Source organism: Thermobia domestica, chromosome 2 (genome assembly GCF_964235325.1).
Source record: "Thermobia domestica chromosome 2, izTheDome1.hap1.1, whole genome shotgun sequence".
NCBI lineage: Eukaryota > Metazoa > Arthropoda > Insecta > Zygentoma > Lepismatidae > Thermobia > Thermobia domestica.
Window position 1 is genome coordinate 388482715 of NC_137455.1, and position 27320 is coordinate 388510034.

The 27320-nt window shown below is 37.5% G+C and overlaps 1 protein-coding gene across 2 annotated transcripts in view; it reads left to right on the plus strand.

The window, feature by feature from the left end:
* Nucleotides 1-27320, plus strand: part of LOC145678911 (uncharacterized) — a 240151-nt gene that overhangs the window by 190514 nt on the left and 22317 nt on the right. For both annotated transcript variants that reach the window (XM_081749518.1, XM_081749519.1), the window contains exons 5-6: nt 6091-6212; nt 20200-25534. In XM_081749518.1, coding sequence (XP_081605644.1) covers nt 6091-6212; nt 20200-25534 — 5457 coding nt within the window. The remainder of the gene's footprint in view (nt 1-6090; nt 6213-20199; nt 25535-27320) is intronic.

A 27320-nucleotide genomic window follows, 5' to 3' on the forward strand; every position in this document is an offset into this window, starting at 1 on the left:
TAGATTTCCCCCTTTTTTTCGGGAATTTCTTCCCTCAGGTACATGGTAGGGACATGTGAGTGGTACCGTTTAAAACGTAACATCATTCCGAACTAAACGAGGTACGAAGCATGATCGTAGGGTCAAATAGAAATTTTTCAAAAAAATTCTAAATTTTCCTCTATTACACATTTTTAGTCAAATGTGTTCAGTAGCTACAGTGTCATCTCTATTTGTCGTAGGATCATAGTTCGTACCTAATTTTGTTCGTAATGATGCAACGTTTCCAACGGTACCACTACCGTTGAGCTGTCATGTACTTGAGGAGATAAATTTCCGAAAAAGGGAATGTTTGAAAATTTGAATTTCCCGCTACGTCTTTATACATTTTGGACGGAAATTCCTCGCCTCAGGTACATGATAGAGACATGCAAGTGATCGATTGGAAACGGTGCTTCATTATAAACAAAATTAGGTGCAAACCATAATCGTTGAATAAATAGTCTTGGTGCTAGGGCTGATTTACTAAATTCCCGTCCCCATTTTTGGGTAATAATTACTAATGTATTGTTATTGAATAAGCTGTAGCATAAAGGGTGTTCATTACAGGATCATAGTTCATACTTAATTTTATTTGTACTGAAGAGACGTTTTAAACTGTACCATGTACATGGGGAACAAATTCCCGAAAAAGTTTTTGTTTTCCTGACAAAATTATCTTTTCTTCCCAATTTGAGCAGAATTTTTCCACTTCTGGTACATAATAGAAAAATTTGAGTGGTACAATTGGAAACATTGCTTCATTAAAAACACAATGAGATACAAACTATGATCGTATGATAGAGTCTTAACATTAGAGCTTATTGAATAACAATAGCTTATTATTATTAAGGAAAAAAATGGGTCGGGAAGAAATAGTAAATGAATTTCAGCATCAAGACCTGAGGATCATGGTTCATGCCTCGTTTTGTTCGGAATGAAGCAAAATTTTCTTTTGATAACATTCGCATGTCCGTGTCGTGTATTGGAGGGATGTCCGTTCGTGGAAAACGGGGACTTTAAAAAAAAATAAATTAAAATGCCTTTTCCCTATTTTGGACGGGAATTTCATTGCCTTAGGTATATATTAGGGAAATGTGACTGGTACAGTTGGAAATATTTTTTCAAACCGAAGAAAACGAGGTATGAACCACGAACCTGCGGTAAATAGTCTCGACGCAATAACTGCTTGACTGAAAGTCTAAAATTTACCTTAAAAAAAGTGGGTGTCTCAAAAAGGTTAAGCTTATCAACAAGTATTCGTGTAGTGTAGTTCATGAACCGCCTCATGCCAAAATTATTATTGCAAGGTCGAAAAAAAAAGTCTAAACTGGCAGAATATGCGTTGTTTTGCGTTTTTTTTTTTTTTTTAATATGACTTGCTACAGTATTTTCCATGTGAATCTTACGTAAATGTAACGTTTAATGTTTGAACTTGATATTCACACAATGTAATGACTTTCAGGAAAACATTTATGACTATCATAGTTAAAACTGATAAAGAATGGAATAACTCGAAGCATCTTTATTCGTCACCGATATTTGAACTGTTGATGAGGAAGTCATCTTTATAATTGTTAATGAATAGATTGCACAATTTCACTTTGTAATAGAACAACTATATTTGATAATCTGGCAAATTTTCCAGATACGTGTAACACACAGGACCAATGACTTCTAATTAGTAAATTACTTTTCTTGGTTGAATCATAACACGTTGTGTAATGCATAACATAACACAAATAGTTATTCTATGACAACATCGCTTATGCGCGCGTGAGAGAGCTGGTATTTGGCAGGTCAACAACCGGGCATTTAAGTGCCTTCCAGGCTCATTCGAGAGAGCAACCTCGCTTTTTCTGTTTCTCTCGTGGAATTGTATAGCTTTGTATCAGTCATTAGAAAGTGTCGGACTGATTCTTTCACTCATGATGATAGCCAGTAATCAAAATGAAGCTCAAACTTAAATATAAAAACAAGGAATCAAATATTTTAATATGATTTTCTACGTTTCCTATCTTCTAGATTTTCTTCTATAAATCAGTTTTCTTCTATAAAATAGGGGAAAAAAGAATGGGCAAGGAAAGAAAAAAGAATAATATATAATCAGTTTAAATGAGTTCTTTAGAACCTCATTTGCTTGTAACAGTAGGAATGAAATTTTAAGCCCCCAGGGCCGGTTCTAGGCATTTCTTGTGTGTAAGCAAACTATATTTCGGCGCCCTTATCTAAATAATAATAATAAAAGAGTAGAAATTAGTAATGGACAAAAATTCTTCAAACAATTATTACAATTGCAAATTTTTTTTTCAATATCTGTAGTCTCCCTGTGAATAAAAAAAAAAAAAAAAATGGAAAAATTATAATTGACTGTGGATGAATACTGAGCAAAGTTCCAATTTTAATAATTAGTAGTATCTTTTTTATTATTAAATAACCACAAGACACAACTAAAATGTATACCGAAGATGTATGTTGTCAAGTACAATTAAAACATAAAAGTCGAAACAGAATAACTCATAAGTTTCAAGTCTAACATTAACAAAGGTTTGTTTTTGACAAAGAGATGTGCTCTTATGCTTCATTAAAAGCATATTTACATGGTATTTTCTAGTGATACGATTATAGTAATTAGCTTAATTTCTCGTTTTCTTTGTTACTGAGAAGTTCATGTTATAAAGACACATTTCTGGTTTTCAATTTGGAGAAATCTCTCATTATTGCATTCGTATCCATTTCACTGATTGTCATTTTCAATGGTTATCCAAGCTAGTGCATTTAATCGTTCTTTGAATATAGTTGATCTCAAACAATTCTTTATTAATTGTAGTTGAACTTGTTTAATACACAACAAATGACAAAAGTCTTTGACTTAATCGATATGTAATTTGTAGGGCAACCCAAAAGCATAAAAAGCATAATAGCAATTTACACATCTGGTTGGTACCTTGAACATGGTTGTGGTTGCTTAAGGGTCCAGAAGAAACTAATTTTAAAAGCATAATAAAGCATAATTTTAGAAAATAAAGCATAAAGCATAATTTAAAATATATAGTGCGATTCTTGGAAAATTCTGTTTATCTGCAAGTATTACATACTGTATTAATATTTTTTAAAACCTATATTTACAACGTAAAATCATTGAGAACATACAATGCAACAGTGAAAACCTTATTTTTATTTCTGTAAACTTTTCGGTGTGGAGGAAAAGAAGAAAACTTTCCGCCAACAATGAATAGTACACAAGAACTCCAGACTATTTTGTTATGTTTACCTCTTGAACCTAAGGACTTTATGTACTTTTTGGTGGCATCTTGTACTTTTCCTATCTGTATATGTGCACCTCTAAGGCGCACACAAGAGAGAGAGAGAGAGAGAGAGAAAAAAAACTTATTCGAGTAAAGCATATCTCTTAATAGTGCATTAAGTAGAAAGTTCATTAAGCATGAAAGAAACTGGTTATATAAAATATTAATAAATAGATCAAGATATTTAGAATATTTAATGTATAGTAAATATTAAACATTATACACGATTAATGTAAAACAATGATTGAAATTAACAATAAAGCATAATTTGAAAAAAAAAAAAAAACATAATGTGGGTTGCTCTGTTAATTTGTCTTCGATCCAGTGTCGGAAATTCAAAATCAGGCCTTATCCGCCAAAAATGCTTTTCAGGGCCCCTTAGGCCTAACATAGACATTCGAAATCAGGCAATAACACAATATAAACGCAATCAGTGCCGCATCCAAGATTTCTCTTTTGTGTTCAAAGATTTTTCGAAATAGCGTACAAAATGCAAATAATTTTTCTCCTGAAATTGTGTTAGTTTTCTTCAAAACTAAAAGTCTGGGGGATTTAGACTTTCGGACCACCTCCGCCAGTGCATCCCTGAACACAAGTAACCAATAATGTAAACTCCACTTCGCATTAGGACTGTTGTGTTTCCAAATGTTTAACAATATCACTCCATGAGAATTTAATACGAGAGCATGCATTGATAATAATTGTTACTATACGCTGCTCTGATAGTGAGAGTTCTGGAAATATGTATTACTTCTAATGTCTTTTCGATTTCGATTACAATTACCCTTTAGAGTTATATATGCATATTCTGCGTGAAAACAAATTGAGTTCACACAAATTTTGAAATGCATTAAATTTAAGTCAGACCCATAACCAAAGAGCCGTATCCATTCCAACTTAACAATTAAATTACTGCAATCAAGTAAAATAAACTTACAGTTTCAAAACTTTTCTGCTTTGCAGGTGCTTCCGTAACTGGGGTGTACTGGTATTGACAAATGCCCCACCTCAACACTTTTATGATTATCACTGTCCAACTTTTGTCCAGAAGTCGAAAAAAGCTATTTTAGGGCCTTTACTTACCTCTCATCTTTTTCCATCTTCGTAGCTTTCTTTAAAAGAATATTCACATTTAAAAGAAAATTCCTTTTTCAGTTTTGCGCCCTCTTCATCTGGCACCTCCTGCGAACGCGCCCTGAAGCCCTTTACGTACATTAAATATCACTGAACACCGCAAATGAAAACATTGAAAAATACAGCATATTTAGAACGTATCTTCTGCCATTAATTAGACAATTGTAGGCTGTGGCGTACATAGAACTTGAAGTTCATACCGCATCAGGATTTTGTGTACGTATCATAATGTGATAAGGGTCTATTTTTTCATATCTCGTTAAAGAGGAGTTAAAACCCTTTGAGTAGTCCACTGGTTGTAGACTTTCCCGCTACGACTCTGATACTTGTGTCTCCAATTTATGATTGTGGGCCACGTGGCTAAGTAAAGCACTCACCTTAGATCATATGGCTCCTGGTTCGAGCTCAGCTCGCGCCAAGTGGGCATTGTGGTGGACAAGCACCGTGTGCGTGTATTTCTTGGGTTTGTCCCGTTTTCCCCCACTTTATATTACTTTTTTTTTCCGTAGCTGTTGTGCATAATCGTGGAACATCAAATCAGAATTTCCATTTCAAGTTTATGTCGTCATAATGCCATCTTTAAATTTCAGTACTTTAAACCACAACTGAGTTTGTCGTCGAATTAGTTACAAAAATCAATAATAAACGAGAATAGCGTTGAGTACCACGTCTTAGTCGCTTGGCTCTTTTCAAGTCATGGACACTGCGAAAGGCATTGAACGCCTCTTCCCATTTATCCAATTTCTTAAATTGCTTTTGAGGACAAGAGGAACTATAATCATTACTTCTAGCCCGTAGTGATTTTTACATCTTTTTCCAGCTCTAGGAAAAACTCAGGAGTAAGAAATTTGAAGATGATAACGAGGGAATAGCTGTTGTGGAAGCATGTTGGGATTTTCAGGATAGATTTTTTTCTGAGTATTAAAAAAAAAAAAAAAAAGGACTGAATATATCGACTTGTTACAAGACTATGTAGAAAAATAAATTATAACCATTGTACTACATACTAGTTATTACTTCTGGACCACTCCTCGCGTGCTATTTTTATAAAGAAAATGTCACTTCCTCACACACACAGTAGAAATTATCCGCAATGTGTACACAAGGTCTCGGTATTTTTGTTTATTTAAACACTTTTCGAAAAATCCTCTGAAATTGCTCACAAATATACATGCGAACATGTGCATTATGAGTAGTTCTTCACATAAAGACATCGAGAGCTCTCGTAAATGTTATTAAGTTTTTGTTTAGCACACTAGCAGAAAATACAACTGAGATACGGAACCGAAAGAAACTGAGCGTTGATATAGCTCTTCCAGTAGTGCCACGTTAGTGTGACATTTTACTCCAGGCATGGCAACTGTGTTCACTACTGTAACTTTATTATTAGACGCGGGTGTAAAGCAAGAACGAGAGCTAATTTTCGATCTTAGTTTTCAAATTCGTTTTGAGCACCCCAAAATCAATGGCTTAGGTGTTTTTGTTCAATTTACATTTTCCTTTCCGAACAGTGTTATTTTTTTTTCTCCCCTTCTCATTTCATGTTCTTGTTAGATTCAAGCAAATTGGTTACAACTTTTGAGTTGTCCATTGGATGATAGTGAAACGACGGCTATGTTTTATTTTGTAGATGCAAGTGTTCGGCGGAAGTCAGCGAAAAGGAAACCAAGCAGTCCATATGAGGGAGTTCTCGTGTCCCAGCTGCTGGCCCAGCGTGATAGAGGAAAGGAAAGTCCCAACAGAAGTTCACAAGTAAGTTCACTTTCAGTAGTCAGTTAATTGTTTTCAGAACTGAAAGATACGAGTACGTATTAACATGCATCAATATTAAAAGTGGAATAAGTAGTTGGTCTGAAGAGTAACAACTCACATTTAAAAGGAATATTTCAGTTTTATGATGTACTTCGTAGCTTTCCACTATGATTTGTACTTTTCAATAAAGCGACCATTTTCTTTTGTCAGTAAATATTACGTAACAGGCATGTGAAAAAAATGTAAATGTTGTTTCAGTGTAATGATTCACAGTGACCTTCATCTAAATTGAAAAGAAAGGTTGGAAGGTTTTAATTCCAGCAGTTGCTGTAACATGCACGACAATTCTTCCTATTAGATAGAACTTTACGGATACATAATCCGAGGATTAGCAAGCTGAAAGAATAGAGATGGTTATCTAATACTTGAAAATTTAGTTACATCAGGATACCATTATATTGAAAAAAGAAATAAGTTACCATTACGTTCACTGCGGATTTATTTTAATAGCACATTAGCAGAATTTAGATTATCGTATTCCTTAACTGATAAAAATTCTCGATGAATGGCAATGGATTTACATTCATCTTATGACTCTTTTGGTGATCGAATTTTGAGGTGTTTGATAGTTTACTGAAGATCAGGGGCTGATTTATTATATTATTAATCTTGTTACTCCAAACTTAATATTTACTGGCCGCTCATCCCGTTTTGAAAATATAGATTTTGTTTAGGTTAAGTCCGTTCGATATATTGTTTTTGGAAATTCTCTTCCTATAGGATTTCAAAGAATATGGAAAAGTTAAAATACTAGAAAATATTTTACTGTGAACGTTGCCTATACTCAATGAAAAGGGTTACTGTATATATTTTCTACGAGGGACGTTCAAGTTACACCGGAATTTCTTTTTTCTATTTACATAGAGACAGCAACATGCGAATGAGTTACTGTTATTTTTCAAGGTACTCCCCATTTACAAGCACACAGTTATTCTATCGGTGTGGGAATGCCTGTATTCCTGTGGCATATAATTCTGTGGAACGGTCTTTCAGGCATTTCAACACAGACATTTGACTTCGTCGTCGGTGTGGTATTTTTGTCCTCCCAAGTGCTCCTTGAGGCGACTAAAAGACGGAAGTCGCAAAGCGACAGATTGGGGCTATACGGGGATGGTCTAGGATCTTCCAGCCAAGTTTGGTGATAGCTGTGTTCGTTGTGGTGACTCTGAGGACGCGCGTTGTCATGCAGGATGATGATGCCATCCTTCACCGTCTGTGACCTCGACTTTAGTTCGGAGGAGGTTGCTGTGTAGTACGCCATATTGTGGCCCCGCGTGCCAGAAAATCAGTGCATATCACTCTTCCCATACTTGTTTGTTTATGCACTCAAATTCCTCACACTGATGCATCGATTAATCAGAATTGAGCTACTCCACCCGTCGAATGTTGGTTTCGTTGACTGCAATAGCTTGGCGTGGAGTACGGGCCACGTTGAGAACGGATTATCTTCCTGCCATTAATTTTGAACACCACTTGTACACTTGCGACTGAGAGTGTCTCTTCGCCATATTGCGCGCTTAATCTTCTAAAGGTTTCAGCAGGTTTCATTCTTTCCTTCAGGAGGAACTTGATGATGCAGCGCTGCTCCACTGGGGCTGCCAGGCTTATTGCTATGGTCCATCGCTGCTATCTGAGACTCTATCTTCTGAAATGCCCGTTGTCATAGATAAATGTTAGGACTAGATGGGAACCAAGCTGCGCACACCTGCACATGAAAAAAAAAAAAAAAAAAAAAAGGTTATAAATTGAACGTTTCTCGTAATATTTCATTTTTCGTACATAACACATGAAAATCCACCTTTACTCTATATACAAGGTCTGTATGATAAGTAATGAGACTCGCCGCGCCGCGGCGCGCGTGTCGCTGGAGCGGGTTTGTCGGTGATGGAGGATGTAGGGGAGGGTCCGAGCAAAGCAACGCACCGCGCGTCAGTTGGCTCCGAGCCTTAGTGGAGCGCGGACAAGCCTTGGACAAAGCCCTTGTGAACATTCTTGTCACGGCGGAAAATCAACAAACATGGAGGGTTCCATCGAACAGCGTTATGCGATCAAATTTTGCGTTCGCCTGGGGAAAACGGCTACTCAGACGCTTTCTCTCATCACGGAGGCCTACAAAGAGGAAGCCCTATCCAAAGCCCAGGTGTTTCGTTGGCACAGTGCGTTCCGGAACGGCCGGGAAAGCGTTGAGGATCTGGAGAGGGCTGGACGCCCGACAACAGTGACTACGGACGAAACTGTGGCAAAAGTGAGGGATCTCCTGAACTCAGACCGTCGATTATCGTTGAGATTGATTGCTGATGAACTCGATATGAACCACACAACAGTGCACAAGATTGTGACGGAACAATTGGGAATGAGAAAAATCTGTGCGAAACTGGTGCCGCGAGTGTTGACTGACGAACAAAAGCAACGACGTGTTGATTGTTGTCAGGAACTGTTGAACCTCATGAACAGTGACCCTAACTTTGAAGATGACGTCATAACAGGTGACGAGTCGTGGGTGTTCCAGTACGACCCTGAAACGAAACGTCAAAGCGCGGAGTGGCACACTCCTGCGTCCCCGCGCCCCAAGAAGGCCAGAATGTCGAAGTCAAAGGTGAAAACAATGTTGATTGTTTTTTTTGACAATGTGGGGGTGGTCCACAAGGAGTTTGTACCCCAAGGACAAGCCGTCAACGCCGCCTTCTACAAACAAGTCCTTGAGAGACTGCACAGGAGCGTCAAGCGGAAAAGACCGGCGATCGCTAGCCGGTGGAAGTTGCATCACGACAATGCCCCTGCCCACACCGCCTTCTTAGTGACCTCCTTTTTGACCCGGATTGGGGTGGAAGTCCTTCCACAACCACCCTACAGCCCAGATGTGAGCCCGGCCGACTTCTTCCTCTTCCCGAAGCTGAAGCCACGCTTGAAAGGAACCCGTTTTGCAGACGTCACAGCCATCCAAGCAGCCGTGACCACATTTCTAAAGGACATGCCGGCTGCTGACTTCCAGGGGGCGTTTGCAGCGTGGAAACATCGATTGCAGAAGTGCATCGACGCAAGAGGAGAGTACTTCGAAAGCTTTTAAGTCCCTGTACAGATCAGATCAATAAAACAATGTTTCCAGACCTGGTCTCATTACTTATCATACAAACCCTGTATATGATCACAAAACAAACAAACAAAGCATCTCACTCTAGAACAATCAGGTATTGAGATATTGCGTTGGAGCGAAAAAACTTTGTACTCCTGCAGTATACCGCAAATGAAATGTTAAGATTTCCTATTTACCTGTAGCTAATATATATTGTAAAGGAAGGAAAACGTTGCAAATGTAGAATTATTTATGCTAAACATACCAAAACTTTGCATAATTACATGTTATGTGATCATTGGCTAATAGGGAATTCATAACATTTGATTTGTGGTGTTGTGTAGGAATACAGATTGTTTGGCTCCAGTGCAGCGTCTGGTAGCTCTACAGGCTCTTGTTTGTTTTATGGTGTAATATAGTAAAAGTGGATTTTCATGCTACATCTACACAAAATAAAATAAAAATAGAAAATACCCATAGTAACCCACTTTCATTACGTATGGATTGCTTCGTCGGTCTCCATATTAAAAATGGCAGTTAGTTTATATATATCAGCTCATTTTTAAGGCACTACAAAACTGTACAATTCATTATTAAAACACGCGTCACATACCCTTTTATTTGTAGAATATATGTAGGGTGTATATTTCTTGAAATGCCAAAGTATCTTTTTAAACTAATGGATAAAATACGATGAAATTTATAACAGCAGCAATGTGCAATGTTTGCCATACTCTGCAGTAGCACCCAATTAAGTGCTGCCAATCTAACATAAACTTATAGATTGTCTATATGGCACATTCAAAAACATACACGATCATTTATTAATCATATTAGTAAACTAAGAACGCTCCAATATTACAAACGTCTAAGTTTTGGAAGCCTCTGCTACAATTATAACCAAAGTGAGAAGGGCATGGCAGTGCACATCGGAAGTATTTTGTTGTCGGACTATAATATGACGTACACTCAGAAACAATATCAAGTATAGGTTGGAGGTATAAGAAATGATAGCTCCAACTTAATATTGTTTCTGATTTTACAAGAGATTGAAAATTGTACTTTCTTCAAAAGGTTTTATTTTTTTCTTTCTCGAAAATATGCTTACTAGGGAGGTTTGGGCTGTGGCTCCGCCGAGATCTGAACGAGACAATTGTGTTTGCATCTGATATGCTAATCCCAAAGTTATACGTGCCGCCGGGCGGAATGTCGTGAGTTACAACATATTTTGTGATTTAAAAGCTACAAAGCTGGCAGAATAATTTGAACCAAGTCATTTGTTCGGAAACAGTTTGGTAAATGGAAAACTCGGCCAACACCTATCCCATCGTTTTCAAGGACACACTTTTTCGGATAAAAAAAGCTTGCCCCAGGGTCCCCCACAGGGTCCCAGATGTTATCCAACTCAAAATTTTCTAATGACAAGGGGAGTTAAGTAGCACATCGTTTGGAAACTGTTGTAAAATGAAAGAAAGTGAAGCAAGTCTCGATTCTCTATGACAACCCTGTGCAGAATGGCGGCGGGTCAAAATGTAAACAAAAACTTAATTGAGAAGTCCATGGTCACCCCTATAAATTGGAAGCGATGAGACAAATGTGAAAATAGGAAAGGAAGTGTGGCATTATTTTCAAAGTACAACAATTTAAATTAAAACGTCTTGTCCCAGGGTTCTCACAGGGTGCCAGTTGGGGTCCAACGAAAAAGTTTTAAATGGCAAGAGGGGTTAAGTAGATGGAGCAAGTCTCGACCTTCTACGACAACCCTGTCCCAAATTGCAACGGGTCAAAATGTAGCAAAAGCTTCATTGAAAATCTATGGCCACCTTGAATCCAAGATGGCCGCTTAAAACCTATGTCATTCATAACACTACAAATCTAAATCTCTAATTTTCTCTGTTATGTATTTAGAAACAATAGGAAGACTAAAGAACAATGAACTTCGATTCACTTTAACTATTATTTCATTCGGTAACAACACATATATGTTTTGTTCTTAATGCACGTTCGTCACGGTTCTTTCGATATCATTTACGTGGATATAACGAATATGCGATGAACACACAACTTTGACTTCCTACTCATACTGCTAAACAAAAGTCGAATTTCGGGTATTTTTCTAAATTATCATACGTATTTCATACATAAAAAACTTGCTGCACCAGTCAGGTTGGGGGCTCTATTGTAACGTATTCGTGATGGTTACATTTGTTCGTCATTCGTTTGTTTGATTGCAATATTTCAATATCAAATAATAATAATAATAATAATAATAATAATAATAATAATAATAATAATAATAATAATATACAAAGTTTGGTGAGCAGTACCAAACCACGTGTAAGTCACTTCATTACATCGAGCTGTGTCAGACTTTGTCGGTTTGGTCACAGTATTCCAAGAAATAACATATTTATGTACAAACTCATTTTTCACGCTGGCAGCCATATTGGATTACAGATGATACTCTGATATTTTGTGGATATCTACTATTAACCAGAAACGTAAATACCACATTTCGTTCCTCCAACACCAGTGGTTTGAGCTGGACATGCGTTCGATACATAGTACGGCATATTGAACTCTGGATGTCACGTTTTTGAACATTTCGCATATTTTCGTCACCTACTAATGAAGATTAATACCAAATTTGGTTTTCCTAGCTTCAGCAGTTTGATATGCCTATCCTTTCGATATACCTTTTAAGCGACCATCTTGGATTCAAGGTGGCCATAAATTTTCAATTAAGCTTTTGTTTACATTTTGACCCACCGCAATTTTGCACAGGGTTGTTGTAAAGAGTCGAGACTTGCTCTGTTTTCTTTCATTTTACATCTTTCAAACGATGTGCCACTTAACCCCTCCTTGCCGTTTGAAAATTTTGAGTTGGACCCCGTCTGGGACCCTGCGGCAAACTTTTTTACCCCAAAAAGTGTGTCGTTGAAAATGATGGGATACGTGTTGGCCGAGTTTTCCACTTACCCAACCGTTTCCGAACAAATGACTCGGTTCAAGCTATTCTGCCGGGTAATTTTTTGTAGTTTTTACATTACAAAATATGTTGTAACTCACGACTTTCCGCTCGGTGGCACGTATAACTTTGGGATCGTCTAGTTATAACATATCAAATGCAAACACAATTGTCTCGTTCGGATCCCAGCGGAGCCACTGCGTGACCGTCCCTTGTTAGATACCTATCACATTCAATCACCTAGATGATTTACAATAAACGTTATGACAATAATGCCATTTCTAGCAATTTGATAGCTCAACCCATCTGGAAATATGAACAGACATGGGTAGAGCTTAATACACAGCTTAAAATGATGTAGCTGTGGGAAATTGTTTTATACCAATATTTTTTAGTTGCAGTTACAACAAGTTTTTGCATTTTCGTAAGTTTGAGCAGTATTGCGAACTTTACCAGCGTTTATCATATCTCTGAAATGATTTGAGAAATCAAATTGCAGTAAACAGCATTATGATCTTCATGTGTATTGTAAACCATCTGTTGAACTTTCTATTGATTGATACTTAACGAAATAAAATCTTTTTAAAAAAGTAAAACCTTCAGTCTTTATAACTATGTTTCCTGCTTTCATAGCTAATAAACCAAGCTCTTAGATACATATTTGAAAACTCAAAATCTTAGCCGTATATTCCTAACTGCTTGTATTTACAACATAGTATTCCACAATATTTCAGTTTACTCTGGAATCATCTTCAAGTGCAAGCTGGAATCTATGCTTCTAAATAGAAAAATTGGCTCTAAATATTCCGTGGTACACTTTTATCAGCTCTATTCACACTTCTGAGTTTTTATGCAAACAAACTTGTTGCCTTAACTTCTGTAACTGGTTCCTAATGTTCTTTGCTGTTAGTTGCTTAACAATGTGCCCGAGATTACAAAATTATAGAATAAATATCGCTTACACCGTGTGCTTTCACAGCGCTAAAAATGCCAAATATGTCATTTTTATGTTTGAAAACATCATTGTGCAATATTCACACTTGAGCATTTACATCTTTGTTCCTATAATATAACATTCTTAACCTAGTTAATTTTAACAGTGACATTCCTGTTTTTAGTTTGTTTTAATTTTGTAATTTTGCTATTTTTAATTGCACTAATTGTGATTCCTTTAATTTTTTCTTCCAGAAAACGTCTTCTCAAAGTATGGCTTCCGCACTGTTATGAAAAGCAATGTTGCCACATCAATACTGATATCTGTTTCCTGTGTAAAAACCACTATGTTCATTACCTGTTTAAAACGTCTATGTACACTCATGTCCAAAATTATTGTCGCATGTCTATAAGTACGTTGTTGTAGCAATATAATTTGATAACGAATTCGCTCGGTATTTCTTATAATGTTAGTATGTATAATCGGCAAAGACATGTATGTGGCAAATTTCATGTCAAAAGAGCAGTAAATAAGAACAATAAAACGAAAATAAAACTTTCTTGTTCATTTAGCAACATTTTGTTTTACTCACTCTATTTTTCGTATTTATGATTCTTTTCCTATGAAATTTACCACAAATATACATTTCCCGATTATACACACAGTCTCAGCACTAAAAGTTCCCTGCAAAATCATTATCAAACTATATTTTTACAGGGAGACAGATATAGATATGCGACAATCATTTTGGACATGAGTGTATGTTATTGACTTCTGAAAAAATAAGAATATTATTTTAATATTATTATTTATTACATTGTCCCACCGATATAGGGTGTTCTTCACATCTCACATCCCTTATGTATTTCCAAACCTCATCTTGTGGTAAAGCCTATGTAGTATTCGTCGCAAGTACAAAGGCTGTATAAATTCCAGCGGAAGACAACTGATATTTGTAATAATTTTTTTTTGTAAGAAGTCAAAACGTACCAGATTTTACTGAAACTTTGATACTGAAATTTTTCCCTATTTTCGCCATTCTTTCAAAAATTCCCGGCCAAAGCTTAAGGACACCCATCTGTATTCTCTTTTACTTTTGTTTCCCGGTCTTTTGTGTTGTTACAAAGGCACTTCTTTCCATTTATTGAGTGTAATTATGGAGTCAGTTTTACTTAACCAGGTGAAGTAATTGCTGTAAATGATTCTCTGAGTCTGTTTCTTGTGTAGAATATCTAAAACTAGTAGGAAGAAATTCTTCCAGATTTTCAAATTAAGAAAGTGGAAATGTGCCGATTCTCTGTGTACAAAAGATTCCAATGCCACTTCTTTCCTATAAACTCAACTCTCCAATTTATTTTTAGATTTTGATGTGGATTTCTTGGAAATTTAGTTCTTCTTTTGATTCTTTTTCAACTGTGAATTTTATGTTTTCATGTTTGGTATTAAATTCTGAAATTAGCTCTAAATGTGCTGTCTTCTCTATAAATCAATAAGAGAGAACCAAATATTTCAGAATGTGGAGCCCCAACTACAAACACAACATTCAGTCTCCACAGAAAATATTGTACGAAGTAACGAGGTGATAAGCTTTTATAAGGTATGGGACTCGAAGTAAAACAGTACAAACAAACAACACAGAGTCATACACAATTACAGTTTTAGGAGAGATTTCTACACAGGAAAAGGAAAACAGAAATGAAGTTGTCAACACCCAGGCACATCCCAAAGGCTCCGAACTCTTCCCGAAATCCCGATTTTTTAGTAAATGTAGTTTAATTCAGGGATGATTTTAGAAATATTAAAATAGTTTATCCTCATATTGATTTTGGACCAGCCCTCGAAAGCTTTAGTGTCATCCCGGAATAAATTCCTGCGTATGTAAACGCGTCATTAAGGACTATAATTTGAGGTAAGAATTTTCCCACATACAGAATTGCTAAATGGGTAGCGAGATTTATTTTTGACAACATTTCGGACTTTTAAGTGTTCTATTAAGAACATGTTAGAAATTCTTCCAATAACGCAAATAAATTAAAACTAGTTTCAATAGATGTAACAGATACGTACCCTTCGACAGACTCGTATTTATATATTGTGCGCCCCCCGCACAAACTTATATCTCAAACAAGGAAACAAGCCATTATTTTACAAACATACCAGCTGTTGCAGGCATTAGAAGTTACAAAAGTTATTACGTAATTTTAAATGGCCTAATTCTCAATGATGATTATGGTGTGCTACAGCTTACCTTGAGATTCGAACTCTTGTGTTTCCACCGAGAATCGAACCCTGGGCCTCTTGATTGCAAGGCAACAAGTTTAACCACTGATCCATCGGAGAGACATTCTTTCAATACTGGCATGTAATTTATTCATGTAGGTGTTAATTTACTGTCCGGAGAAAATGCATTATATTAATTCTTAATAAACCATTGTCATTTTTATATTTCATAATTTCACTTGAATTATGATTGAATTTCTTAAATATTTACTCTCATCAATGTAATAGTAAAATATGAAGTTAAAAAAAAACTAGGCAGTGTTTTTGACATTGTTTATTTTGAACTTATCAGATAATTAAAGATTATAGTGAGTTTACTATAAAAGCATTTTATAAAACTTTACATTATTCATCGTCAGTAATGGTTTAATAGCATCTACATTAATAATACAATAATCTGTCTGTCTGTCCGTCTGTAGCGCTTTTCAACTCGAGAACCATAATAGATAGAAACGTAAAATTTTAATATGTTTTAAAGCTCTGAGAGAAATGACGCAAAAGTCAGATATGGGGGTGCAAAGTCCCCATAAGAATAACAGGGGATCATTTTTAAAATAATCGAAAACGACCAATATTAGAGTTGAATGTGTAGTTTTGAGGGTCGCTGAGATGAATAGTGACAGTTTTAACCAATTCATCTTCAATGTCATACTCCACTTCCCAGGGAGGGGGAGAGATTTTAAAAGTAATTGAAAACGACAGATATTAATGTTGAAGATAGTTGTCGAGGTCGCTGAGTTTAATGGTATCAGTTTTCATAATGTTCAAGTTCATCCTCACTCCTTGAGGTGGGAATGGAAGAGGATGACTTTAAAAATAATCAGATAAGCTAGCTAATTATTAACTACTGTAATTAGAGCGAATTAAACACATTAACATACTTTCTCGCGTTTGCGCGCGACTCTGCGGGTTAGTAGTTTTAAATATTACTTTATTGTGAATCTTACAAAAAATTCCAAAATTTTGCCGCTCCTTAAATTCTACCGCTCTGGGTTCGAGCACAGAATAGCACTTACCTAAATACGGGCCTGTACTTCGATATCAAAAGAGTTAGCTGTATCTCGCACTCAACATAAAACTTAGAGAGAACAAGGTTTCGAATTTGGTAATTTATCGGATCATTAAAATATTAAAATGTCGTTCGGACAACAATTAATCAGTTCGAAGACATATAAGGAAAAAGGACTAGCCATGAGAAGCCCACTTTCTTCTTATTGGCTAACATAGTAATGGACCTCTTTGAAACGTGAATTTTAAAGAAGAAAAACGATAAATAAAATACGTACTTCTGCTATGTTGTTCATTCTTTATTGATTTATGGAGAAAATAACACACTTTCAGAGATAATTTTAAAATTTAATAATAAATACGAAACGTAATATTCACAGCTGAGGAAGCTATCAAAAGGACTCAATTTCCTAGAAATCCAGACCCTAAGTCTAAGAACAAATTGGAGAGTTCAGTTTATGGGAAAGTAGAAGCATTGGAATCTTTTGTACACAAAGAATCGGCACATTCCCACCTTAAATAGGGAATAATTTCAGTATCAAAGTTTCAGTGAAATCTAGAACGTTTTGACTGCTTACAAAAAAATATTACAAATATCAGTTGTCTTCCGCTGGAATTTATACAGCCTTTGTACTTGCGACAAATACTACATATACATAGGCTTTACCACAAGAATATCAAGACGAGATTAGGGAATACATAAGAAATGCGAGATGTGAAGAACATCCCATATCAGTGGGACCGTGTAATAAATAATAATGTTAAAATAATATTCTTATTTTTTCAGAAGTAAATAATGTACATAGACGTTTTAAACAGGTAATAAACATAGTGGTTTTCACACAGGAAACAGATATCAGTATTGATGTGGCAACATTGCTTTTCATAACCAGTGCAGAAGTCATACTTTGAGAAGACGTTTTCTGGAAGAAAAAAATTAAAAGAATCACAATTAGTGCAACTGTTAATAACAAAATACACAATTAAACAAACTAAAGACAGTAATGTCACTGTTAAAATTAACATGGTTAAGAATGTTAATTATAAGAACAAAGATTAAGTGCTCAAGTGTGAATATTGTACAAGGGTGGTTACCAACATAAAAATGACTTAATTGACATTTTTAGTACTGTAAGAGCACAAGGAATTGATATTCTATACTTTCGTAATCTCGGAAACAGCTTTAAGCAAGTAATAGGAAAGGACATTAGAAACTAGTTACTGAAGTTAAAGCAACAAGTTTGCATATAAACTCAGAAGTGTGAATAGAATTGACAAGTGTACCGCGGAATATTTGGCGCCGATTTTTCTATTTACAGGTGTTGGAGTGATATACAAGGGAAAATCGAAAATCTTTGCGCCTAATGACTTATCAGATTATTTTTCATATAATCACCATATCTGTTGAGGCACTTGTCCCACCATAACCATAAGTTTCTCGATGCCCGCTGCGTGGAAGGCAACCGACTGATCACAGAAGCAACAACAAACAACGTTCTGCCGTTCGTAAACCTCTGTCCTGCCAGCAACTTCTTCAATGAACCAAAAAGATTATAATAATTGGGGGAAAGGTCTGGACTGTAAGAGGAATTCTCCAGAATCTTCCATCCCCAAGAGTGAATTTGGCGATGGGATTGTTCACCACGTACGATTTTGCGTTGTTATCGAGGGAAACCATATCATCAACATCCCGTATAACCTGAACCTTTTTTCTAATGATTGCGCGCAGATGGAAATGTGTGCGACAGCAGCATCCCTTATTGTCTGAAAACGCTATGAGCATCAATTTACCGGGTGGATTGGAAGTCTTCGTTACTGGCAAGCCGGGATGTTTCTACAGCATGCTTTGCTGTTTTGATTAGAGAGTATAATGCAGTAGCCAGGTTTTGTCGCCGGCGGCAATTAGAGCCAGAGAACTATCACGCTTTTCGGCATAAGCTGTAAATGGTTTAGTGACATGACCATTCGCTTGCTCTTCTTGACATCATTCAGAAACTTAGGAATCCACCGACACAACTTGCGGTATCCCAACAAATCGTGGATAATGTCATAAACACTACCATACGAAATGTCAATCGCCCTAATAAGCACGTCGATCCTCTTTAACAGTTTCATAAACAAGAGCAATGTTCTGTGTCAGCAAGAAACAAGGTTGGTCAGGTCGCTCATTGTCCTGGGCATTTCCTTGTCTGTTTTTCAAACTGTCTGCATCACCACTACACACTTCGCATTGATAAACATGGTCCTCGAACTCCGGCTCCATTGCCGTATGGATATCTCTAACTGTGTGTTCCTTTTACCATATAAAACGAATAATACTTCACTGCTCATATGGCGTGGACTTCCTGAGCACTCTGGCCATCTTTGGCAACTGACAACAAGATTTTATATTAAGATGTATTACATGCTCAAGAGAGAGAGTGAGAGAGAGAGAGAGAGAGATAAATAAATAAATAAATAAATGAAAGCGCAAAGACTTCGATTTTTCTCACGGTAATAATGTAATCAAAGAAAACATTCGAGCTTGTATCCATTTATTCCAGAGAGAATTGAAATATTGTGTAGAACTATGTCCTAAACACGTGTGGGAGTTGGAGGTACAAGATAAGATTCTTAGTTCTGTTCCTGCTTGTTATAAACCTCCTTGAGAAGGTAGGGGTGTCTGACTCTCATAGTTTTTTTTTTCTCCAATATTATACGTCATATGTCTACCAAGTTTGGTTGAAATCGATCCAGGTTCCACAGTTATGTTGGAACATCCATCTATCCATTTAAATATATATGAAAAATGAATGCAGTGGTGGAATGAACAGTGGGAGGAAACGCAAGAACCTCGAAAAACCCACGAACATGTTTTAATATATATAATATATTTAATATATATTAAAACATGTTCGTGGGTTTTTCGAGGTTCTTGCGTTTCCTCCCACTGTTCATTCCACCACTGCATTCATTTTTCATCATTACCGTCTCCTTTAGCTCAGCCGGAATAACTGTGGAACATGAAACAGAAAGATTTCATTTCATTTTTGAGTAATTTTTCCCTTTTACATTTTTGAGTAATTTTTCCTGAAGTTAATTAGAATTTTATTGACACGACTTTTGAGATCCCTTTTCAGATGTGTCTTCCTTTGTCAAAACGCATTTATATTACACTTAAATTTAGAATTACAGTAAATAAATATTCTCATACTTCAAAACACCCAAAAGAACATAAAATCAACCTCTTCCTTTGCGCACCTAAAGAAAACACTTGCAACTACATTTAAAAAAATGTATTTCGATAGAAGATTCCTTTCCCAATTTATATGGTGGACCTACATTGATTTGTTAATGTATGAGATTAGAATGTGTAGTGCATTGTATTTGAAAAACAAAACCTGTATGTTTCACAAATGTCAGTATTCTTAGTATTGAATAATCCCAAAGTTATAAACGAAGGAGAAAATGTCAATTTTTTATTAAGATTTGATGGAAACGACAACCTAGTTTAATATAAAGGGTCGCTTTGGTAGCAAAGCTGTGATGTTACATTGGTGTTAAAACAAGTAATATGCAAGTCAGCTTGTTCTGTCTAAATGCTAGAAATACCAGCGAACTAATAATTGAATTCAAATTCTCTTTACTAGTGAATTAATTTTTCCTATTTGTTTCTTTGCTTTAGGTATGGAATAATACAAATACAGGCAACGAAGTGACTTGTTCAGCAATGAATCAACCCCATTCAAATCGAAATTTCCCAGTGACGAGTGGAGTACAGTTCCAGTCACCAATGGAAGCAACACATTCCGGTTCTCCAGTGCGAGCTGCGCCGGGAGGAAGTTGCCTCAATGGTGTTTTAACCACGAGTGGTAACAGTTTACCAAGTGGGAGCTCTCAAAACAACGCTGTGTCTAGCGTTGCGCACAACATTGTAAATGGCACTGTACCTGGTAATGCTGTTTCCAACAGTCCTAATGCGATAAATATGATGCCTAATGGACTATTTGCAAACACAATGAACAACTTTCAAATGCAGGCGGGTATATTGAATGGAAGTCCAATGCAGAATAATGTTATGGGCAATCGAGTGGGCTTTGGCAACAATAGTGAAGAACTACAGAAAAATTCCTTAATGACATTTAATGTTCAGAATAGGGATACGTTACTGGGAGTGTCAAGGATGCAGTACTCGTTACCACGGCTGCCAGGAGTAGATGACCAAAATAAAGTGATGCAGCCGCCGTTTCCTGACGTCGTTTGTAAGAATATTCGGAGTCAATTCACATGCAACGGGGCAGGGAACTTCAATAGTGCCAATTTTGATGCTTTTAAGAATCAAGTGCCTGTACATAATCAAATGCTTGGTGGCAATCACCCACCACAGAATAGCAATGCTATGCAACGACCTTGGCAGCCAAACAGACCTGGAGTGCCTCAGAATGTGCCCATGCCATATGATCGAGTGCCACCTTTACACCAAATTAACTGGGATGATGTGACCAAGAGACGAAAGTCTTTGACGAAATCGAAGAAATCAAAATTTGGTGTTCTTGATCGAGATTCTCCATGCCCAAATATTGATGTACGACAGATTCCTCCAGAACATAACAGACCCCCTATTGGAGGCTATGCTTCATCATTGAACAATAACTTAGCACCAGTAGGAAATACAATACCATCTTTTATGGACGATCCAAGTGGATATTTGGCGCAGCAGACTGCGTTGTTACATAGCACAATTTCAAGACAGGCAGGTTTAAGCTTCATGTGTCCCAGTCCAAACATTGTAGGGGGAGCCCCAGGCAATATACACGTTTCTAGTCAAAATTCCAGTCTACCTGATAACTCATCACAACCTGGGATTCCTTGTACGGATTTACCATCGCCCACAGTTGTACCTCTTCCAAGCAATGTGTTGCTACCAAAGGGCATGACACGGTCGAGTGGAATACGCCAAATACCAAACTCTTCCTCCAATCTGACAGGTGTGTCACAGGCGGCATGTCATAATGTTACCTCAACATTGAATCAGCTGTCAATGGTACAGATTCCTAACAGTATTGCACCTGATAGTGCATCCGAGCAACATCAACTAGAAATAGTGCAGGCGTCTGTTGCTGGAAGTTCTGCATCAACTGCAAGTGCCGTTAACAGTGCCAATTCTGTTTCACAATGCCAGACATGTGTAGTGAATCCTGTTAATGGTTTTCCAATGGGGAGTGAGATGCAAGGCAATGCAGTGCTCTACCAACCATTAGATCAGTTGAACAACAAATGTGATCAAATGTCAATGGTTAAGTCTCATATTCCAACAGGCAACATGATCATTCAACAACAGCAAATGCAAACAACAATTGAACAACAGCGGAATAGTTTTGGTTCTGTTTCGTCAAGTGTTACATGCGTCCAAGAGAACAGTTCTGTTACATCCTCTACTTTTGTCAACTCTGTCCCCAAAACGTTTTCATCCTCTCATCCGCATATGTTGCCTCAAGTAATAGCCGATCCTCGTGGACCCATACAAGCAGCGACTGTAAGCACAAGCCAAGCAGTTAGTTTGGCTGTCTCTTCATTAGACAACTACCAAGACCCAACATTACGAATGTGTAGACAACCTCAGCATCAGATCGGTAGTAGTAACGGAGGAAGTAATATCCCTTCAAGCTCAGCATCTATTCCGTGCTCCACAGCGGCGTTTCCATATACAACACAAACCTGTGTAATATCAAGAAATGATGGACATCCTAACTCCAATATCTGCATGCGACAGAATGTTAAAGTTAATAACTGTTGTGTGGGTCATAGCAACGAAGTGTTCAGTGGCAATCGACCTATGATAAATCTGACAGAGCAAGGTATCCACATGTCACATGCCTCCTCATTTGCTTCCGGAGGGAATGCCCAGATGTCGTGTGTAACAACGATGGCCAGTGGTCATACTGTGAGCAGCAACACCATTACATCAGTTCAAGCAGGAAAATCGAATACGAGCACTGTGTCAGTAGGCAACTCTTCTCCAGCATCTACTTCATTATCGTCGTCACAAATGACCTTTCCTACGTCGAGTCATAGCCCTACTGCTGTTTGTGGCATGTCTAAGTCGCCGTTGGAAATGGTCCAGAGTGTAGTCAGCAGTATTCAGGTTCCTTGTTCTTCTGGCAATCGAATGGGACCAGGTGTAGTTGGCTTAAGCAGTCCGTTAGTAGATCAAGGGGTTCCCGGAGGACAGCTGATGACCGCTCCCCAATCTCATCAATTAACCGTTGGGCAACCATCAATTCTCAAACCATCAACTTTACCACCTGGTCATATCCTCATGTCGAGTGGGGGACAGTTAATCATGGCGAACACAAGCAATGCAAGTTTAGGAAACCAACTGGTCAGTCCACAGGCTGTTGCGATTCCCAATCTTCAGAGCAATGCCATTGGGAAAATTGGTTCTATCAATAGCCCCATGCCTCCAATGTCAGTGCCAATGGTGACGAGTGTGACAACAACAATGACACAGGTGATTCCGGCGGTGGGAGTTGCACAACAGGTTCTAGGGCAGCCAGTTCAGCCAGTTGTTCAACTGGTTAATACCTTGCCAGTACAGGCACCACTTTTAATCCAGCCGGGTGGAGGTATTATCCAGAATTCCGGCATTCTTCCTCAAACAGTTACAGTTGAGGGAATGGGGAGTGGACTGAATATTCCACAAAACATAGGGCTTGGGCAGAATGCCTCTCAGGGGTTACAAATTCCTCATCTTGCAGTAACAGGTAATGTGATCCATGGTTCCCTGACACCAACTAATCAACTTGAAGGCAACCGCCTAGAACAAAATGATACTAGAAATACTCCAAGTTCTGGTTCTTCACGAAGTACTCCGCTTTCTAATCCAAGCTCCACTCCTGGTTTAACTGTTGATACATCACAGGCCACGGGAAATACTTGTACGAAGAAAAAGAATAAGAAGAGGAAAGTATCTCCTCAGACCGTTGCATCCATGCTGCACATTGCATCTCAGAATTCGCCAGTGATGATGCCAAGTATGCAAGGTTTCAATGGTGTGCAGACCATTTCAAATGTGGGCGTTCAAGGTGGACAAGGAATAGCAGGACCAATGCTGCAGGCGGTGACTATAATGCCAGGCAATAAGACACAGATAGTGATGAACCAGGTAGGTCAGTTTGGAACAAGTCAACAGCAGCAGCCCGCAAATCATTTTAGTCCTGTGGGTCAGGCTGGACAGCTAGGGCAAGTAAATCCTTTGGCTTCGCAACAGATTATCACAACACCAACATCACAATCGATTCATGCAGCAAGTCAGATTAATCTTTTGCAGCCAGTTAATCTTCTAAATGGTGCTAATGGGTCAGCTATTGTACAAAATATACCTATACAACAGTTTATTCAAAACGGTGCAGCTTTAGTGGTACCAAGTATTCAGGGAATGGTAATGAATCCTCTACCAGAAGGGACTCTGGTATCAGAAAGTCCGAATCCAACAATGCCCGTACAGTTGCAGCTACAAAACGTCAACGGACAGAATGTCTTAACTCCATTACAAAATGTTGGTGGTCAGAATGTATTTGGACAGGTGCCGCCCGGCCAAAACATAATTACAGGCCCCGGTATGGTAATTAGAACTCCAACAGCTACTGGGCCACCACAGGTTATTAACGGTAAAGTGGCTAATCAAGTAATCTCTCAGAATGTTCTGAATAATGGATCTGCTGCTGGTGGGCAGTTTCTAGTGAACAGTGGATTCGGAAGTCAGGTAACACCTACCGTAAATGCAATTAATGGACAACTAATGGCAAACGTAAGCCCAGGACAACAAGTACCATTAGCAGCGAATTCAGCGAATAGTTTTGGAGGGAATTCTAACATTCCTACTTCAATGAGATCTAATATTGGACAAGTGCAAAGTGAATTTATACCATGTGGAAATGTGGGACAACCTTTGGTAATGCCGTGCGCAACAAATCAGGGTCTGCAAAGTCAAAACACTACGGTAGTTCAACAAAACACAACAATAGTGCAACAGCAAACAACAATGGTATCTAATAATCAAATGATGGCTAATTTCAACAATGCAAATATGCCAGTTAGTGGAACTATGATGAATCAAAATTTTGTTGTGAATGGATTTTCAGAGAAGCCTCAACAAGCAGCAGCAGCTAAACATTTATCTTTACAAAAACATTCTGTGTCGACTCAGACTGCAGTGAACCAGGGTGTACAGGTTTCCTCTCCTATGAATGTGAACGTGGTTCAAAGTACGAACAACTGTGCTGTAGCTAATATGTTCTCCCAGACTGTAGTGCAATCCAGTGATAATTCCAACTCAAGTACCGGGAGTCCTCCTGACACCACAACCCACAGTGCGAGTGGAAGCCCAGTGGAAACGGGTTCTCATATCATGAGTGGTAGTCCAGCAGACACAACAATGCATTCCACCATTGGAAGCACTGACGATAGTTCATCGTGTCCAGTTACTGGTTCCTGTGGAGATGTAGCCGTGCAGCAGAAATCAGTAGTGATTGATGCTCAGTGTTCTGTCCAGTGTGTATCAAGTAGTGAGCCTGATCAGTGTGTGTCCACGGTGCGGGAAGGCATAGCGGACAGTTGTAAAGATTTTGACTGGGATGCGGGAAACGAAGTAGTGGCAAAATTCGTTGTTGTAGAAAGTATGGGAAATGCAGTACAGAGTCAAGAGTGTTCGAAGTTCACCAGCAGTGAAGATGGGAGTGATATGGCTGTTGTAAGTACGCAAATGCATAAAGCAGGCATGCCATTCGTCGAGTCAACCGAAGAGTTGAAGTACATTGGGAATAAGCCGAGGAGCGACAACCACCTAATGGAAAGGGAGGAAGTTGTTCAGTTGTTTGGAAACACGAAGTATAATAATAACAATAATAACAACAAGCAACTATGTAACAGCGACGAGAGGTCCCGAGGGTTCAAGAGGAAGCACAGCGACATCCTAGTCATAGAAGGCCTTGATCGTGGACAAGAAGACGAGGAGGAAGGTAGGTTCAATAATCATAGAATAGAAAAGAAATAGTAATAGAATAATTCCATTCTGTGTTCCATTGTTACCTCGAATGTTAGTTTGTCGTGTGAAAGCAATGAAGGTAGTGTTCGATATTCTTAATATTTATGCGGGTCTTCGCTTTCGTTAGCTGATAATTTTATCAATTTTATGAAATATTTGTTTACCTATAAACTGCAGGAAGTGCATAGTTTCAGAGCAAGGTACTTATTGCCATATAGTTTTTCAAGCTTATACGTGAAGAAACTGTGAATTATGCCGTGAAAGAACTGATCGAAGCACGCGTTCTGAATGTGAGGAACCGTTTCTTAACATTTGTGATTTCCTGCCAACTCATTGCGCATTCATTGCATCAAGGCTTACTTTTCGCCTACATTAAACTTCACTTGAAGTCCGAGCATGTCTGCGAATCATGCGAGTCTGTGGGGATTCACTTCACACTGCTGAAAGATGCGTATTTCGATAGCATGTGTGACTTCTTTTATGCCAATATGAAGCGCGACTCCATGGTTCCTCGTGTTTGAAATAACGCGTGTTGCAATTTGTTTTCCACATTTCTTGGACGGCCGTAGCTATAAAAGTATGCACTTTTCTACATAAGCCCGTATGGACTTCTTTCTTTTTTTAATGGGAGGAATCATCTGTTACAGTTTGCCAGTTTCATTCATTAACATCCTGTATATACATAAAACAACTAACAAAGAGAAAATATCATACAGTGTAGCAACGCTTTGTAGTGTACCTTAAAAAGAACGTACAGCATACCTTCTTTTGTGCTGTATGATTATATTTTCATTATTTTATAGTTATTGAGATTCTTTCGTTTCATCTCTTTCACCCTAAATATTTATGGAAAGTTGGAACAAAGGAAAATAAATTAGGAGCAAATAATAAAAACACTAAACTAGGAAAGCTAAAGATTATACTTGAAGTACTTTCACCATACTATCATCGGATAGGAAAAAGATATGAAAACTTGAACAGAAACTAGCTGTTAGTTGTGACTAGCTACTTTTTTGTTTCACAATAGAGAGAGAGAGAGAGAAAAAAAAAATGAGAGAGAATTCTGAAGAGCAAAGTACATGGAAAAATTAATGTGTTTAGTAATAGCAGTCGTTATAAAGTTTTGCATCTCTGTAATACTTTTGATAATTTATAATTAAAGTTTTTAATGTAAACATAGGAAAATAATAATGAAGGAACCGTACTCTTACTCGAAATCAGATCAGCCTGGCTTGAAGCAATTTATGATCGGTTTATTTTTATATTTTATATTTAAAAATAACACTTTTTATGAAAAGAAAATATGAATTGCAGTAGCATACATAACGTAAATTCTTGCTATTTTTAAGAGTTATAATGTATTAGATAACTGTTAGTTTTCAAATTGTTCCGTTAAGCAAATATTTATCAATTGCATACATAAAATACCTCTATTTGTTAACGACAGATGAATAGAAGTTATTTGTTAAAATAAAAATTGCAAAATCATTCCTTGCCGCAATATAAATATTGCAATGTACAGTACAAGCTATATATGTTGGCCATTTAGTTCTGTAGGAATCCGGCCAAGTTAGATAAGTGGTCAATTTACAGAAAATAAGTGTGGTGGGTGCCTTTTAAAACAGAACTGAAATATCACGAAATAGCAAGTGTATGCTGGAGAAAATACGTAATACACTATATTCAATATATGTACATTCACCGAATTCACATTAAAAATACAGAAATACCAGGAGTTCCCTACTACAAGTACAGCTGAA